At 43.1% G+C, this 19065-nt stretch overlaps 1 protein-coding gene and 1 long non-coding RNA gene across 4 annotated transcripts in view; one reads left to right on the top strand and one right to left on the bottom strand.

The window, feature by feature from the left end:
• Nucleotides 1-19065, top strand: part of LOC306912730 — a 128549-nt gene that overhangs the window by 65834 nt on the left and 43650 nt on the right. The window lies entirely within an intron of this gene.
• The window catches only part of plod2 (procollagen-lysine, 2-oxoglutarate 5-dioxygenase 2), a 41631-nt gene continuing 35044 nt past the window's right edge, over nucleotides 12479-19065 (bottom strand). For all 3 annotated transcript variants that reach the window (XM_079489171.1, XM_079489173.1, XM_079489172.1), the window contains 6 exons: nucleotides 17709-17822; nucleotides 17348-17413; nucleotides 16553-16657; nucleotides 15601-15747; nucleotides 15209-15334; nucleotides 12479-14126 (listed from right to left, as the gene is read on the bottom strand). In XM_079489171.1, the coding sequence (XP_079345297.1) occupies nucleotides 13971-14126; nucleotides 15209-15334; nucleotides 15601-15747; nucleotides 16553-16657; nucleotides 17348-17413; nucleotides 17709-17822 (714 nt within the window). In that variant the 3' untranslated portion in view covers nucleotides 12479-13970. The remainder of the gene's footprint in view (nucleotides 14127-15208; nucleotides 15335-15600; nucleotides 15748-16552; nucleotides 16658-17347; nucleotides 17414-17708; nucleotides 17823-19065) is intronic.

Here is a 19065-nt window from a genome sequence, read left to right as displayed (position 1 = left end):
GCCAGCCATGCAACAACCTGGCAGATGCATTACTTTAATAAGGGCACGAGTTGACAGGATGTTCTGTCTGTTCGACGGTTAAAATAATGTTCTGTCTTCTTCACTGCTGGACTGGTAAAATAATAAAGAATTGGCTGTTTTATTATTGCTTGTCTCCAGACTTCCACTATTTACCATAATATAACCACTTAAGCCACTAAGTTTTATACTTTGGCTATTCTTGGAAAAGAAGAAGGGAAGGAGTTCTGTGATTTTGGATCAATGCAAGTTTCTTTAATAAAAAATGGCAAGCTTTCAGTCAGATGGTCTTCCTCTTGGCAAAGCGTCTTTGTGCTTTTTTACTTTGCTTTGCTTCGATGAAGGTCGCCTAACCAAAAGCTTGGCATTTCTTAGTCAATCCTCCTTCTCCTACAGTTTGCCTATTCGGAAGAAATCAAATGGATAATCTCACAATGTGATTTGTTGATGTGCCATTTCTTTTCTTTTCTTTTTTGCCTGTGTGACCCTGGCTTTGTGTGAGTTTGTTTGTTTTGCACTTTTCTGCCTTTTTTTGGCCACGTCAAAGAAATTGCATTTCCATACATGCGAATGGAGTCTGACTCTGATCGCGGGACTACAGCGTTGACAGACAACCCCTTGTATGATGTATGATGATAAGCGCCCCTCACTTCACACAAGTGTGATTTTTTCTTTTTGGGCTTGACCCCGTCTTATAGCTGCTTGCATATGTGTGCCCACGTGACATCATGTCTGTGCGTGCCCCCAAAGGCTCCCTTCACTTCACACGTATGAGATTTGTTTTATTTTTATTGTGGAAAGGAGGGTGGGGGAGAAAGAATTGTGAAAATGTTTCTCTATGATGACAATGTCCAAACTAATGACACCAGTAGGCTTGATGTGGTTAAAGGTACAGGGTGTGTGGACAGGGTCGCAGTGATAGAGCAGGATGTAAAACCTGGGTTCATTCAGCCCAGTCTCGATCCCCAATTTAGTTTAATTTAGCTTTAGTTTTTGGGGGTTTCCTCACACCATAACCCTGAAGGGCTGCTCAACTTTCTGTGCGTGCATGCATGTGTTTGGCTGGGGTTTTGTGGCTTTATCACACCACAACCCTGACAGACTACTCAGCTTTCTCTTTGGAACGCCTCTCATGGTGGCTATGATTAGTTCTTCAAGCCTGGAATATGAATCTGTCTTTTGTATGTCAATTACTGGATTTGCTCTAATGGAAACTCTTTCTCACCATGCATACTGCATGGTTGTGTTGTATATGAGTGTGCACGCGTGCGTGCGCAAGTGCGCGAGTGAATCCCATCAAATTGAAAGTCAACAAACCATGGCATGGCTATTTACCCTTCTCCTTGGACTGTAAATGTCTCTGCACATAAAGGACAGAAGCAGAAGCCAGCAGTAAGGCCACAACACAGAATCCTCAGCTACTGGTCAAAGCATCCGTAGTGGCGAGATCCTCTGAAGACATGCAACAGTAGTCTCTGGGGGAAACAAAACAAAAGAAAAAAACCCTCTCTTTCGGCTGCTCTTTCAACTGGTAGCCAGAGGGCATGATGGTGTAGAAGGGATTAGGGTGGGACCGCTAAAGCACTGCCACAGGGATTGTCTTCATGTGCTGCGGTCACCAGAGTGCTGCATTGCCAGCAGGCACGTCTACGGTTCCTCGGGAGGGCAATAAGTTCACACAGGCGGCCCCATGCTATACTAGCCGCCGCCTTGGGGATGCTTTGTGTGCATGTGATGGGCCTCGAAGAAGTGCTAACTACAAATCCACGAGAGCTACTTCGTCAAAACATGCAATTACGATCATACCAAAGGATAGACAGACACTGGGCTGTGGCATGAGGTCAGACATGGTTCCTATGATGCTCATGTCACGGACACGACTCGAACCCTGTCCTTTTCCCACACACATCCTTTCTTCTCCCTCTCCCTCTCAGGGAACTGAGCAGTGAGCACGAGTTGCTGTAACCACTGCAGCCAAGTACCATCAAGTTAATTAAGTAGGCTAAATATAGCCTCCTTGACACTGAAATGATTGCGGGGTTCGTAGCATTTTTTGTGTTCTTGGATCAGCTTTGCAAATGAGCCTGCGGCACATGCAGATTAGCGAGATATTTCCCTCACACGGTCTTTCATCATAGTAGAATCCATACTGCATGCATATAGAAGAAGGTTGCTATGTCACTGTGTTGCTGAACAAGCCACATTATATTCAAAGTTTATGTTCATTCTGTGATTATAATTCACGATCAAAGCCCTTCTCGACAGTAGATCCACAAATAGTACAATTCCATTCATGCTCAAATAACCCCAATAGAATATCCTGTTCCATTATTGCAGTCTCCAAAGCAATGGCCTCAAACAGAGATATATTTAGGACTGAGTATGAGGTATGAGCTCAGTCTGATTCACGAAGGGACTTACAGCATGGGTGGTCAGCAGCAATGGCAACATACCGTGGCAACAATCACAAAGTAGCAGGGATCAAACTGAACCGGAAATGGACTGTAAATAAACATGACAGTGACGGGGCAGACGGAAGCTACAGTAACAATCTCTATCAGAGCCCCTTCCCCAGTGCCTTCCTTCATAGCCTGTCTAATAGAAACATCAACACAGACATTCATCAGGCCCATCCGCTTGTTAACTGGACAACGTTTCCAAGCTTCTAATGTGTGGCACTTTGGGTGGTCTTGCTGATGTACAGTATGTCATATTTCTTTCTAGCTGTCCGCAGAAGAGAACTTGAGAGAGTTGGCTGAAAGGATGAGATGGAGATGGGCCAACAACTGAAAAATTATAATAAAAAAATCACACCTGTGTGAACTGAGCGGTGCAACATATATTTATTGTTATAGTTACTGTACTGTACTGTGCTCTTAACTGTATTGTAGTGTACTGTACTGTACTGGGCCAGACCTCCAGGAACGTGCCCAGGTGGTCGGCCCGGTTCTGGCGAGCCTTCCCGCGTCCGAAACGGTCTAGAAATGACAGAGTTACCATGTTGCAGCTTTCTGTGCTTGGACAGACACGGGGACAGACAGTATACATTGCTACGTAATGGAGCGGTTAGGCCCTATAGATGCAGAATTTGCTTGTGATTAGAAGAGACGGTCGTTGTTCCCCCAACTCTCAATGCATAGCCAAGGAACACAATGTACTTACAGTAATGCTCATATTCAAGTCAAGGTTCTTATAGGCTACTGTATAGTTAACTTTTCCAGATGTTGGCCTGGCCCATATGGCCCTATATGCGTTTACACCACAGACATTTGTCATATACCACAGAGATTTCATCTATAATAAATCACGTGCCCACCCCCCCCCCCCCCCCACACACACACACAAACACACACACACACACACACGTCATCCTCCACATACCACCCCCCGATCATGACGCCACTCTCACAGCTCCTGCCAACACACTTCAGCGAGACAGACTGTTTGACATACAAACATAGTAGATGGGGCCCCTGTTGCTCTTTCCCTAGTGCACACATTATCGTTTAACATTATGCACATACGCACATGCACACACATGCACTCGTAGACCCTCTGGACAGCGTTGTGCAAGGGCAACGCCATAAAACCCTACACGCTCGCTTTCTTCTGGAGTCACACAGCACTGACTGAGGGAGGAACCCCAAACTAAATAAACGGGAAGGATCTGGAAGACAATCCAAAATGGCTCAATATAGACACGTTGAGTGACTTTCTTTTTCTTTCTTTTTTCAACGTTTACTGTAAACCGGGCATCTGCGGTTTTCCACAACACCCCATCTTCCCACTGCTCCCTCCTTCGACTCTACTTTTGCCTTTTCCATAAATCAATAAATGCTGTCTGGGAGTGCGGGGCTGCTGATTGTTTTTACAGAGCGTTGCTGTGTAATTTGGCTAAATGGTGCCTGCACCCAGTTTACTTGGAGATGGTAAACAAGAGTGGCTAGGGAAGAGGGAAGGTGCTGATATGGCTCCAAGCATACAATCAGCGGTAATTGGTATTTTGGGCTGTGGACAAAGCTGATTATTCACCTGGGAGATAGATAGGCCTGGTGGTGGCTGGGCTCGAGTTATGATTATATGAATTATTTTTGGTTAAATGGTACAATATGTGTCAACGTTCCACATACATGTGGTTTACCTCCACCTCTAAATAGTTTTCTTCAACCACACATATTTTGGTTTGACACGTGATATTCTTAGATACTGATCAGATGGCTTAACTGCACTAAAATGATTAAAAGTAACGTTAGATGCTTAGTCTTCCCCTCATAGACCGTAAATGTCACCCTGTAAAGTTTAATGAAAATCTTTTACAAGGTGTTAGGTAGTGCTGTGGTCAAGGTGTCCCAGGCTATTAAAAGTACTGTTTAACAAAGTCTAATTTGGTCCTGCTGCTCCTCTGCTTACTGCCCAATTCCTCGATATACAGTATAGCTTTCTGTCAGTGATATGCAGAAACAATCAGGATGCAAGTTGTGCTGTTCCAGTACTTGAGGTAGCGTCTTTGTTGTGATGTCAGACAGCAAAGGTTGAGTCGGTGTCATGCAGAAATCACTGAAAGATTTGGTTTGTAAAATAGTGATATGTCAAAACAAATAAAGACCTGGTGCAGTTGGTATCGTTGGCCCCACACAGAAGGTCCCGGCTTTGATTCCCGTCGTGGACGCTGTGGGCGTGTGGGGTTGGCGAAAGGGCCTTTCTATGTGGAGTTTCCATATTCCCCTTTTCCCCTAGGGTAGGAACCCTCACAAAATACATGCAGTAATCCGTGTAACGATACATTTGAACAATACGTATCACGATACATGGTTGACGATACGATACATGGACGATATTGTTTCATTATGGCGATCCGATACGATACGATTCAATGATTTGAAATCGATACATATTTAAAATACATTGACATTATTTTAAATTAAGTAATTAAACCCCTCTTTTTCATTTTTCTTCAAAAAATTGCTAAATACCACGCACAAAAATGTAGTATTGATACAAGTAATGATTCGATTAATTGCATAGCAAAACGATTTAATACCGATTATTTCCATAGCAATACGATACGATACATAGTCAATGTTGCTGTCTTCATTTTGATATACTTCGATTCTTGAAATTAAAATCGATCTTTCTAGTAATCCTGGTCTCTATACTGCCTCACCCTGGGCAGCCAGGGGGAGGCAGGGGGGGAAAATAACTAGTTGGAATAACTTTTTCCTTCCATGCACCTACCAAGGAAACCTCCCCCTGTAAGGTAATAAGAAGCGGCTCATCTGCTCACTCCTCATGCATTGGAGGAAGCATGAGCTCAGTTCGGGGAGCTCCCCAGGTTGGCAGAGGGAGAGTAGCACCCAGGATTACAGAGAGGCAATTGGCACCGGGTGAAAAATGTGTCCTTATTCTTTTTGGATTCTGACCCCAACCCAGCACCTGGTTTTTAGTGAGTGGATGTGTGTGCTTTCTTGTTTGTTTCTAAAATAGTGATGTCCCATTGTTCTGACCTCAGCCCAGCACCTGGTTTTTAGTGAGTGGATGTGTGTGCTTTCTTGTTTGTTTCTAAAATAGTGATGTCCCATTGTTCCAGAGACGGTTAAATATTCTGTTCTGTTATTTCTTCATGGCGTAACGGCATCCAAATGTTAACACATTGTGTGCCCAAGACGTCTGTGGACGTCTTTGGTTTTACCCTGCGTGTTGTGCCCAAGACGTCTGTGGACGTTTTTTATTTTTTTAGATAAAAAAATGAATGTAAAACGTGGGCACCCTGTTTTTTTGTGTTGTGTGGGCACACAATGTGTTTAAAGTGTGTTACAATGTGTTGTATAAATGATGTATACTGTAAACCAACACTTTTTGTTTCGTATAACTTAGTTCCTAATGTTATGGCATACAGAGAGAGAGAGGAAAAATCTGAAAAACAGCTCACCCAGTTTGAAGCTTAGCTGAGGTGCTGGGACACATATAAAATACTTTTTGGCAGATCTTAATGAGATGCTCTTTCCTCAATGAGATAAGATACAGATTTGTGCGTCATAACAGCAACAACAGTAAGAGTGGATGCAGGGTAGGTACAGGTAAGAGCTAAGAGACAAACGTAGATAAGAATAAAACATGTTTTTTTTTTCTCAATAATATTTTTATTGATTTTTACATTTTATGACAAAGACAAAGCAGAAAAAGACACAGACAGCTCAGCTTAGAGTCAGACACGTTGCGTAACAAAGGCCACAGATATATACACATACCTAAATCGAACCATAACAACATATTTGACCAGAACCTCCAGCTTTTCACCAGAGGAGAAAACTTAATTTATTTATTTTTTTATCCAAAATGAGTTAATAGCATAGGCAGACTTCACATACTAGAGCATGTCTGAAATCGACATGTTATGAAATGAAATGCTTAAACATGTAGCTAGGTGTAATGTTAGAGTCCACAGAAGTGAACCTTTCAAGCCTGTTTTCTCAACTCGCTTTTTTCCGACTTTTACTCTATCTCCACAAAACTGGTGGGTCAAACTGAACAACCAATATGTCAATTTAAAGCTATGATTCTTTGCTTTCCAATGGCAGTCCCTCCTTCAAATGTTGTCACACATGCGTGTGTGTGTGTGTGTGTGACAAAATTTGAAGGAGGGACTGCCATTGGATTCTTCTGAATTTTCCATTACACACACAAACACACACACACACACACACACACACACACACACACACACACACACACACACACATGGACACATTGTTTGGTGCTTGATAGTCTAGATGGGTTAACAGCTACCCCAAGAAAATGAAAAATATATAAATAAGACAATAACAGTATTAATACCCACAGCCAAAGTGGGTATCCATAATCCACCCATATCCAAAATCCATCAAGGTTAGTTTAGCTTCTGTCAAGGAACCCTATGGTGGTAGCTAATTGAGGGCCAATAAATCGCAAATATTTTATTGAAGGCAGCTGTTGTGGAGCGTAGCAGGCAGGTTAAAAATTCCAAGGGCATGCACTGCATGCAGTCCCCACTGTGCTCAGTCGGGACTGGGGCTTTGAAGACACCCTTGGCTAAAACTCCGCCTCACCCCCCCACTAACCCCTCCTCCCCCTCACACCCCGACGTCCCGAGCTATAAACACCTAGAACTCAAAACACCCCAGAGGCAGTCAACGGTAGTGCCTGCCTGCAGGAAAACACCACAGCATCATCAGAGGGAAAAAAGGCCAAAACTTTAGATATATATATATATATTTTTTTAATTTTGGCTTAAAACGTGTCTATATCACCGTTAATCTATGATCGCGCTGATAATCATCCTCCTCCCACGATCCGTCCATCTTGTGGACTTGTAGACTACAGAGCAGGATTGCATCCATAGAGCTATAATGTATCTTGAGAACGGATTGAGGTGTGCTATTCACATCAATGGAAGTTGCTCAGTAGCGTTTTGAAACACGAAGTCGAAGTCTTCCGGGTAGTACCTCTCGAGCGTTGATATGATTGGTTGGCTCCTATCATAGTACCCCTCGCGCTGTTCTTGTGGTACCTCTGCGTCACGTCCTACTGGGCCCAGGTGAAATTTATGAATGAATCGTGACGATTCATTCATAAATTTCACCTGGGCCCAGCCCACCTGCAGTACCAGGTTTTGACCAGTAGGGAGACGACTTCAACGTTGCCCAGCCATTCTGGGGGCTTGATTGCATCACTGCCTAGTACCTGGTGGGCCAAGGGGGTCTTCTTCTTTGGTTTTTCGCTCATTTCACTGGCATTGGCCACACGATACCGCCTCTAGTGGCGGCATGGAATCGGTTAAGAGATTAAACAGACGTTTATGGAACTAGTTAACAATCTTATTATCAAGCAGCCCAAGAATCAGACACATAGGGTTGGGTTCGAACTCCATATTGAAGATCTCATTCAACTACTGCACAACACCCAACCAATATCGTTTATATGACATGACCATATACAGTGAATATAATTTCCCTCTTCAACTTTACACTTAAGACACAGAGGAGATAGAGTAGGATTAATGTCATGGCGAAGGCTATAGGTGAGATCTGTAATCGGTGTATGGTTCTTAGCTGAATCGACAAGCTCTATTGCACACAGAACGTTTTTTGGCATTTTCAAATAATTTCCACACCAAACCTTGTCTGTAATTTCAACCCCAAGATCACTTTCCCATTTCCTCTTAGCATATTGTGTGTCAACAGTTGTATTGGATTGAATAAAACATGTTAATAAAACATTTAAATCGACTTCTGACACTAGACATCTGCCACTGGGTCTCTGGGCGAATGAGTTAACATAATGATGTAACATTGCAATCTATCAATAAATAATACAGTCTATCGTGTGTGTGTGTGTGTGTGTGTGTGTGTGTGTGTGTGTGTGTGTGTGTGTGTGTGTGTGTGTGTGTGTGTGTGTGTGTGTGTGTGTGTGTGTGTGTGTGTGTGTGTGTGTGTGTGTGTGTGTGTGTGTGTGTGTGTGTGTGTGTGTGTGTCAGTTATCCTCAGCAGGCCTCCGACAAGGTTCTGTATCGTATAGTAGTCCAAGGGCAGGTATGGCAGAGTCAAAGCCAGAATAGGTAATCCAAAAGAACAAACGGTGCCAGAGTCAAAGCAAGTCATTACCCAAAGGACAGAACAGACAGTGCGGGTGTTAAACTTTTATGAACCTACCGTCAGTGTCTTCTTCTATACAGTACCAACATGTACACTGGCAGCAGGCATCGGGCCTTGTATTTTCGCTTCCCAGCCAGTTAGAGAACTTTGAACTCCATTACAAAGGTCTCATAGAGCTCTCAAGGCATAGACTTATAGCAGGTTACACAAAGGCACCTTGTGTCAAACATTCTTCTATTAAATGCATCCCTATACGTCTCGGCTCTCGCCATACACTGACCACAAAGTCTACAGTCTATTGAGAATATAAACTGTGTGTGCAGCTAAATTAATCTGCATCAGTAAAGTGGTAGATTTAGAACATTTCATGATATCTTGAATGATGCACTGTACAGTTAAAAGCTCTCTGTGCCCTCTGCACACTCAAAAATGTGCACGCACGCACGCACGCACGCACACACAAGCTAGTAGGCTACAAAGCAAACTCTTCAATGGTAATTTCACTGAGTAACTGTACACATGGACCCTTTTACATGAGTTAAATGAACACTCAGGGTTTTACTGTGTACGCACAGCTGTTTTGGTGGGTTGGTCAGTGTACTATTTTGTCTACTCTTGGGCATTTTATCAAACCCAGTACTTTTCCACTAATGTTGTCTGACTCCACTGCTCCACTGGGCATACAGCAATGTCTCCCATTCTTTCCAGTCTATAATCTGTGAGATTTACAGTGATAAATACAATAAATACAAATACAATATGGTACTGTCTGTGGTACATCACATGCACATGCACCTGCACCAAGAACCATGCACACTACAACATGAATAACTTCAGCTCTCCATGGTTTTGGCTTGATTTCAACCAGATTTTAAACTCGCAAGTTACTTCAAATCATTTCAATAAGCTTCCTTTGCACCTATGGAGGAGAATAATAAAATGACTTAAACAAGATGGACATGAAGCAAATGTTTTTTGAATACAGTATATGTATATAGTACAGTATAGCTCAGGTTTGCATTATGGCCCATGGCTATCCACCACGCCCATCAGCATCTATTTCTGGCGAGAGGATGGGCAGCATTAAGCCCAAATCTGTCTACCAGGAGCACTACAGAAATAAATCCCTGGGAAGGAGATGCTGTTGCATGAGTGTAGTTTGGCAAAAAGTGTGCTGCACCATGCAGGAAAGTGGCTTAATTCACTAATGTATTAGCAACAACAGTAGCAACGACCATTACAGTTTAAGTCTATTTATTAGAGATGCACCCAGTGGGCCCAGTAGCTATGGCAGTCAGAATTTTGCCCCACATTTGGTTTGGTAGGCCTACCAGATCTGTGGCATATGCCTGGACAGACGTCTGGCATCGGTGGACCTGCACTTCCTTTCACCCTCTCCCCAAGTGAACTAGGACAGGTGCCTAAATGGCACACAAAACCTGGTGGAAACTGCCCGGCAGCAAATATGCCACATGGCATGGTTGCCTCCCTCGGCCTCTGGGCCCCACATGTGCCTGCACAATTCACATCATGATCTCACACGATGGCCTCGAGCCTTCGGCTCTCATAATCATCGCGGGACACTTTAGTCATGAGATCCATTGTGTGGTCAAGACGACGAGCATGGATACCACACTTGGCATAATCACCATCTGTCAGCGGGCACCCTGCACTTAGAGGTACATGTAGCTTTTCATAGCTGTGCCACTCCTCTTCCCTTCTCTGGAGTCATTGATCCAAAGCATAGCTATTTGTCAAACATACCGGGAGTTTGTGGCCTCCTGCTGTGTCCTGCCTGAGCATATAACATCCTAGTACAGTATCGTCCTATAAATCAGAGATGTGCGAAAAGCTATCAAAAGCCACATTACTCCCATTTTCTTAGCTTACAACACAGGTCAAGAGCTTGGAGACATATTTTTCTTCCATTCTGCATTTTGATACTGTGCGAGGAAGGTATGCAGGTTCACTGGCTGTGATCAATGTCACCTTTCAGTGGGTCTGGCGTGGACCCTGAGCAGACCGGGGGTTGGGCGAGGGTGGGGCGGGTGCGGGTGGGCACCCGGCCGCCCACAAAGGACTCTTTCAGCAGGAACCAACCTTTTCCCCAGAGCTGACCTAAATATTCTCAATTTTCGCCCCTTCCTCCCCCCTCAGCGACAACTCAAACATCCAGCCTCCAACCAGCTTCACAGGGTGTGGTGGTGAGTACATTGCTTAGTCAGGGAGCTCTCCACTGCCCAGCAGACTGACACCATGGGCCTTCAGGGGGAAAACAGTCATGCCTCCAGAGGCACCAGGTGCTAAAACTAATGAGTTTTTGATGCCAGGGTAAAGAGGTGAGATATAGTTACGACACTGAGCCTAAGTAAAGGTTGCATACCGTGTTTCATTTCCCCAAGTGGTTACGTTTGGATAAACTAGCAGCTGTAACTTCTCTGTATAGCCTGGATAGGGAGGGGATGCAGTACTACGAGGTGCTACGTACGAGCAGCGTTGCCAGATTTTGTGAGAGAAACAAGCAACCAGGTCTATGAAAACAAGCCCAAAAGAAGCGACTATAGGCCACATGAGCACTTTAAACTTGTATACAATGGCTATTGGGCGGCGGGGGCTGCAAGGTTGCCAGTTCGAACCCGGGCTTCCCCATAGTTGGTGTCGAAGTGTCCTTGAGCAAGACACTGAATCCCTAATTGGCAATTGCTCCTGATGTGCAGGTTGGTGCCTTTCATGGTGCCTTGCAGGCTCACTTTCTTGTAGATCTGATATTTTCAAAAAGATCTTGGGGTATTTTCTTATAAATATTTGGAATATGTTTGAAACATTTAAATATATATTGTGTGGGGATCTCTGGCACTTTGATATTTTCAGATATGGACAAATACATATTTATTTGCGGGGCTGCTTGACATTCAAATGTTTGAGGAGAACCACTGATTTAAAGGACATAATATAGGAAGCAAGTCCAAAATAAGTAACGAACTACACTTTAGAAACTCCCCTCCCCAAATAAACGCATCCCTCAACTAACAATATTTACGATTTAAGCGACTTTACAGAAAAACCAGCTTATAATAAGCTTATAATAAGCAGACATGGCAACCATTGCTGTACAACGAGGTCAGGAAGCGGCCAGTTGGATTAATGAGGGATGAGGCGATGAGGTCATCCCTATGTGATGAATAAATACTCACTTCAACTCCCCTAACCTTTCTCCTCCCACTAGTCTTCACTCCCACTTCCTTTCATCTGTCTTAAAACCCATGAGGTCGATTCTAAACAAAATGTCGATTCTAAACAAAATGAAAAACCTATGTTTCTATGTCAGTGGTGCTCAACCTTTTTCATGTCAAGGACCCTCAGAATTATCTGTATTTGGCCGCGGACCCCCATCTGAAAATATGTTGTTCCAGGGACCCCCCAGAAGCAAAGATTCGAGTTAAAAACTCGCTCTGAACGCTATTATATTCAAAGATTTGCGCCACATTTTCAAGATTTAAAAGAAATAGCAGATCTACAAGCTCGTAGCTATGAGCTTTAGCTATTTTTTCAATAGCTAAAGTATAACATAATGCTTAAAACACCAAAAGGGGTTCCCGTCCTGAATGGGTTAAATCCCCTCACGTTTATAGAGCAACAATCCATAACAACACTTTGATTGGCTCTGGCACTGGTGAAAATACCACTTTATTCAACTTTATTTATTTTCATCTTTTCCAAAGAAAATGGTACTACGTTGTACTTTATGGGCATCATGACATGCATGGGTTCCCAAACACTATAGATCCATTTTTAGCCGAGTCATTCTGCTATAGCCTACACTGTTGCTTTTACTTATGTTAATTTACTTTTGCAGGCTTAATAGATGATTTTGTTGGGTTTTCTCCGCAGTAGTGGGCGATTCCAAGATCTCATCAGGATCTGTTATCCTAAAGCCAAAGAATAAAACAAATGGGGACGTGATATTGCATCCAAAGTTCAGCTCGGGTATCTTTCAGAACAGGAGGCATTAACGCATCTGAAAATGTGATTTCTTTATTTATTTTTTGTAATTTATTTTTATTAAAAGTATCGTGACATAAAAAAAAAGTTTTGTAATTTTTCTTATTTTCTTTAGATTTTCTGAGCTCAATTGCACCCGAAAAACGTGAACTATTAACATTCAGTACATTTTCTGTGGTCTGGGGTTTTCTGGCTCTTAACAAGTGCTCTGATTTTCCTGTGGACTGTGAGGTAAGAGTCCACAATCCCATATTTGCCAGCAGATGTTGAGGGAATTTGCCTGTTTTTATTGCAGCTCAAAAGGCTTCAGAACACACAGAGAAAACACCAGACCTCAGAAAATCCACTGAATGTTCAAAGTTCAGGTTGTGTGGGGGTAATTAATGTCATAAAACCTAAAATAAAAAATAAAAATAAATGAAAATTAATGTCAGGAAACCTTTAAATTCTTGTCATAAGTTTCACAATAAGTTAAACAACTTAACTGGCTGAGTTTCAGTGATCACTTACACACAACCTTCAGAGAAAGTAAACATCATAGTAATGTTTTAGTCCAGCAAACAATTGCTGCAAATCCCCCACCCCAAAAAAACATTTCAAGTATAGCATAATATTGAACTTCATTCAACCAGAATTCATATTAAATTCTGCTGTTTTTTTTTTCCTGGTGTGCAAAGTTACAAAAATAGATTTTTTTTAATCCATTAGGCATATTGCAACTTGAGTCCATTCGACATCACATTAACAGTTTGCAACTATTAAAAGACTAGCAAAAGACTTTGTATTTACACTTTGTATCCACACGTAAGCCTTCACTAGAAACCTTACAATAATGGAATGTTGGTAAGCTAATCATTATGGGAATAAAAGTGAGTTACAGTATTTGACAGTTCAGTGATATTTGACCTGAAATGCATAGTGTAGAGGTGACACACTCGCAACAAGTTACAGTCTATATTCAACCTCAAAACAACCAAATGTATTAACATAGAGACTGTCATGATAGATTAACAAAAGAACAAAATGATCTTAAATGTAAGTCATGGCCATGTGACAAGATGACTTGGCAGCGTGACGGCGGGGTATTCTTTCTTGTCCGTGTACATGCACAGTACACATGGATGAGTATCCTTTAGTGTCTCTCACCCCTTAGACACTGCACTCTGTTTAACAGAGAGTCTCTTAATGCAATTATCAATTGCTTTTTACAACACAAGACATCAAAACAACAGAACCGGACAGCACCACTTAACAAAACAGACATAAAACAAAAACAGAACATTTACAAAATAATAATAATAATAATCCAATCAAAAGAGTTCAGGGGTCGATGAAGGACACTGCGATGTAGCGCGTGCCGTTGGTTGTGGGGAGACCTTCATGGAGATGAGTGAGTCTTCCTGGGTGCATGAAGGTCCAGCCTTTCCTGGGAGACGATATGGAGCAGTTATACCTGTGGAAACGACAGCCTCCACCCTAGGGGGAAGAGAGAGGGTGGGAGAGGGGAAGTTGGACAGAAGGAGAGACAGTGATTTACGGAGGGTTTTAAAAACAGGATTTATTGTGTTTACTTTGTTTTTATTCCATTTTACAGGTTAAAAACAGGATTTATTGAAAGCAGGTGTTGGATTAACGATCATTTACTATTTAACAGACGCTCTTACCCGGTCAGATCGACTTATGTGGGAGAAATCAGAGCAAATGGCATGAACCCTAGCTAACAAATGACGAGTAAACGGTCACGTAAGAGTGCAAAGAAAAACGTTTATGCTTCAAAGACACTCGCATACCAGATCGACCTGACGTGTGTGATGGGGGAGAGAGGCGCTCGGGGAGAGTGACGATCATGATGACAGAATGTAAGAGGGAAAAGTGGACAGACTATCTAATCTGATGGAATCCTGGAGGAATGCAGTTGCTTTTCTTTCCACTCAATTAACGCATCACTCTTAACAACCGTTTGACCGCTACCATTATTTAATCCCTCCGTCGCGTCCTGCCAGGGTTTTATCGCGCGTGACACTTACTTTGAAGAGCCAAATATCCGTAATCGCATTTTACTATGAAACCATTCTGTGTGTGTTGACGAAGCTGGTGCTTGTTCTCTCGGTCGGTGGTGGAAAAAGTGGACCGCGAGTATCACAGCGCCTGCTACAGGCCGTTGAAAACGCTTGTCTGGGACAAAGCGACCCCTGCAATGTCGCTTCTGGAGATAAAGCCGTCTGAAAACAGAGCAGGCAATGTAAGTGGATGCGCGCGCATCTTCAAAATGGCCGCGGCCATTGGCTCAGAAGCATAACAAAGCTAACGAACGGTAGCTTTTAATACGATCGTATTAAAACATGCATTAAATAATACATCGCTGTTAAAACGGCTTTTCCGGGTGTGGCACGGTACGCTATTCTATGTGTCTATGTTCCTGGCGGGCCTCGTGTTAAGTGTAACGGGCCATCGTTTTAACACGGCAGTTCATAAACTTTGCTCTTATCCATACTCTGGAGTATGTAATAAGAGCACAGTACTGCCGCGTGAATAACGTTCAGTGGAGCGATTATTACCTCAAAGTCTGTGTTTTTGGCATTCAGGGCGATGTTGATGGTGAATGTAGAGGAGTCGTGGTGGGGCCTCAGGTATGCTTGCCTCTCAGGTGTGTACTTCACCACAAAGTTCATTATAGCATAGCCCTGTGATGGAAGTAAAAAAATGTACAGTCAATCAGTAACGAACACATTGGCATACCTGTATATCTAAACATGCACCGTTAACCTCTGTGAAACCTCTGGAAGAAAGATGCACGTTTTCTTCGTGGAATGTGCCGTACATGTAAAAGCAAGTCTTGTGGAAAGTGCTAAGCTCTTGGGCAAACAGCGTTGGGTTGGCGTTTACACTTTAATTTCCCCCACCACTGATGCATTATGTTCTCAGGTTTTTTGGCGGTTTTGTCGCTAACCTTGGTGTAGTAGCCGGAGAAGACTTTTAAAGTAACGGGGGATATGAACTCTCGGATGAAGTGGAGCCACTCCTTGTCGAAGCCTATCTGCTTCATGTGGATGTCGTCCGTGGGCACTGTCTCGTAACCGCCAGAAATACGCTTGTCCTGAGGAGGAGAGGAACAGGGGGAGATTCGGGGGTATGTGAAACAGGAGAAAATATAAGAAAGTCTGTGGTGTGATGGAGGATGGAACAAATGACCCAATATCCTCTGTCTGTGTGTGACCACAGTCTTCACAGTGATGGATGTTGACACTGTGTGTGTGTGTGTGTGTGTGTGTGTGTGTGTGTGTGTGTGTGTGTGTGTGTGTGTGTGTGTGTGTGTGTGTGTGTGTGTGTGTGTGTGTGTGTGTGTGTGTGTGTGTGTGTGTGTGTGTGTGAACCGCAGGCTGCACTATTCTTTGCCTGTATAAGGATTAATGACCCTTCCAGCTCAGCCATTTCCCGAACCAAGTTAGTCACAGTCTTATGTAGGAGGAGGATTTAGTCCCCGGGGCCAATACTTTTAGCGACATTAATTACCAATGTAGCACTGCATAAAACAGGCCACATGAATTAGACAAAAATTCATAGCCCTTTAATTTCATGATATTTATATAGCAGACGCGGAAATGGCGGTCGTAAAATTAAGCACGCATGGCCCGTGTACGCACCGTGCACAGCAAGTAAGTGTACATGATGTGCATGATTGCAAAGTAGTCCCAGAGTAGAAGAAGCATGCGTGTCACGGTTCGTGTAAGGTTGGCGAACGGGAGAACACAGTGAACCAAATGCATGCATAATGCGACTATGCGGACACACATGCACTGCAATATCCTATTGACGGGTCCATTTTCACAATCGTATGTCACAGTTATGTTGTTTTATTGGTATTTCAATCAGCAGAATGAGACTGGCTTAGAAGCACTGACCTCGTATTTGCCTCCAGACCACGACCCGTAGTGCTCCATCTCCTCCACAATCTCATCACACATCTTCTCTGAGAAGGTGGGGAACCAGAACACATCTGGACAAGGCTGCAACACACACACACACACACACACACACACACACACACACACACCGTTGTTTTTCAAATGTTGGGGACATTGCATTGTCTTTGCCTTACATTCTTTTCATATCCCTTTACCCAAACCGTTACCGCAGCTTCTCTAACCATATACCATTTATCTTAACTCTATCTCTACCGCTAGCCGTTAGCATAAACCCCAGTTCCAGGTGCCAGCATACGCGTTCACTTTAAAAGACGCAGTTTGCCCCCCAACCGCCCCCCACACACCCTCGCTACACACACTCTAGCGGCATTGGAACAAGCACACACTCTTTACCTTTCGTCAGAAGCTTTTACATGGCGGCAGCGTCGCGGTACAAAGGCACAAATTAAATCCGAAATGTGGATGGCAGAAAATCCACCAAGGACAGCGATCCTAAAATCCGATTTATGGAGGTTTGAAAATCTGCTTTGCACTGTGAATATATTTTCAATCCCATAGTTGTAATGGTGGGGCGTTGCTATAGGAACCGGACCAATGTTATGTATACAGTATATACGGACTTGGGGGAAAAAAGAGTAATACTCATTTTGTACCCAATTTGACGTTTGATGTTCATGTGGAACACACACACACACACACACACACACACACACACACACACACACACACACACACACACACACACACACACACACACACACACACACACACCTCTTCCATGAAATTCTCTGTGAAGATACGGCTGTAGTTGCGGTGGATGTATTTTTCCTTCCAGTCCTGTGGGGCAAAAGAACATTGGGATTAGTGGGCAGTGTTCTGTTGACCTGCATACCACAATGTTAATCCTCTCTCGCTAGCGAGGCAGGCCCTGACAGGATAGGATACAAATCACAGCCTTATCAGTAATGGAGTCCATTATGTAGTCTTGATTTCACAATCGCCTGACATCTGTAGTCTAGTTTATTGCAGCTAATAATCTTCACTGGTGGCTGCTGTTTATCGCAGCTAATTTATCATGGGTTTTCTTTTAATTTTGTTACGGGATGATGGGAGATTATAATGAGTGACTTACCGTTGGGTTTTCGTATATCTGCCACAAGTCATTGTTATAATGCGAAATGTTATAATTGGCAGTGGAAATGATCCTTCCAAACTCATGACGGTTTGTTATGTACATGAAGACTCCCTGGAGTAGATGGAGAACATTTCAGTTAGTTCCAAGACATCATTTGCTGTTTCAAAAAGACTGCATTGTTATGCAGTCAATATATAACTTTCAAATGCATGCAGCTCCACGGTAATTACAGCGATTGTTTATGCTTTGAGAACATCTATCGATGAAAAAGAGTTGACATTGGAAGTGCACAGAAAACTGAGCTAAAACAAAATTAAGAAGTTTGATTGCACAGTTTCACTAAAGTGAAGTGATTTTAGTGTGTTTTGTCACACTGAAATCAGATTTGGAAATCAAAGTTCACAACCATAAAGTCACAAATAAATAATCTAAGATTATTTATGGGGAGTCAGTCAGACTGTGGAGGGTTTGGTGGCCTGGAGCCAGGACCAGGGTGCTGGAGGGTGAGGGTCAGGCCAGGCGGAAGGACAGGAGAACATGGTTGCTTGGTAGCTTGGGACAGTGCAAATCCAGGAATGATACTGTATTCCCAATCCAGTGAAGCAAGGTCAGGGTGTTTGGGTGTGGGGTAGAGGCATTTGGACTCATTATCAGACTAGGCTTTCTAAAGTGGCATACGGAAATACAGATTATAGAAAACTTTGTATTATTATTATTAGTTCCTTCCCACCTTATATGCTAAAAATGTGATGACCTCAAATCATAATTTATTCTATTTCAGAATGCAATTCAGACCAGATGGAGGAGTCAATGAGTGGGAAAGAATGTTGTCGGAGCCTAGTCTGAGATTAGTCGGTGTTTGGGAGAGCGCAGCTGCTTATGTAGTGTGTGTGTGTGTGTGTGTGCGCGTGTCTGGTGGGGGTGGGGGGTTAAAAGCAAGGCAGGGACTTGCATGTGGACACTGACTGCATCTCTTCGTCTTTTGCCTCCTAGTCTTTTTTTTTTTTTTTTTTTACTGCAATGCACTTTTTTCTGGACTGCCAGAGTAAACAACTCAGAGATTACAACTTGTCCAAAATGCGGCAGCCAGAGTTTTAACTAAAACTAAGATGAGTATTACTCCAGTTTTAGCTTCACTGCATTGGCTTCCGGTTGATTTTAAAATTATTTTACTTGTTTATAAAGCTCTCAATGGTCTCGCACCTTCCTACGTTCCAGCGAAAATGGGTGGCTCCTTGCGCCAAAAGGAAGAAATAAAACATTCATAGTCTTGAGGATTTAACTTATTATCACAGGCAGTTGGTGAACATCGATTTCCAAAGGGTTTGCCAGACTTCCTGAATGCTAGACGGCA

Source organism: Electrona antarctica (genome assembly GCF_951216825.1).
Source record: "Electrona antarctica genome assembly, chromosome: 20".
NCBI lineage: Eukaryota > Metazoa > Chordata > Actinopteri > Myctophiformes > Myctophidae > Electrona > Electrona antarctica.
This window is presented reverse-complemented; position numbering and strand designations above follow the sequence as displayed.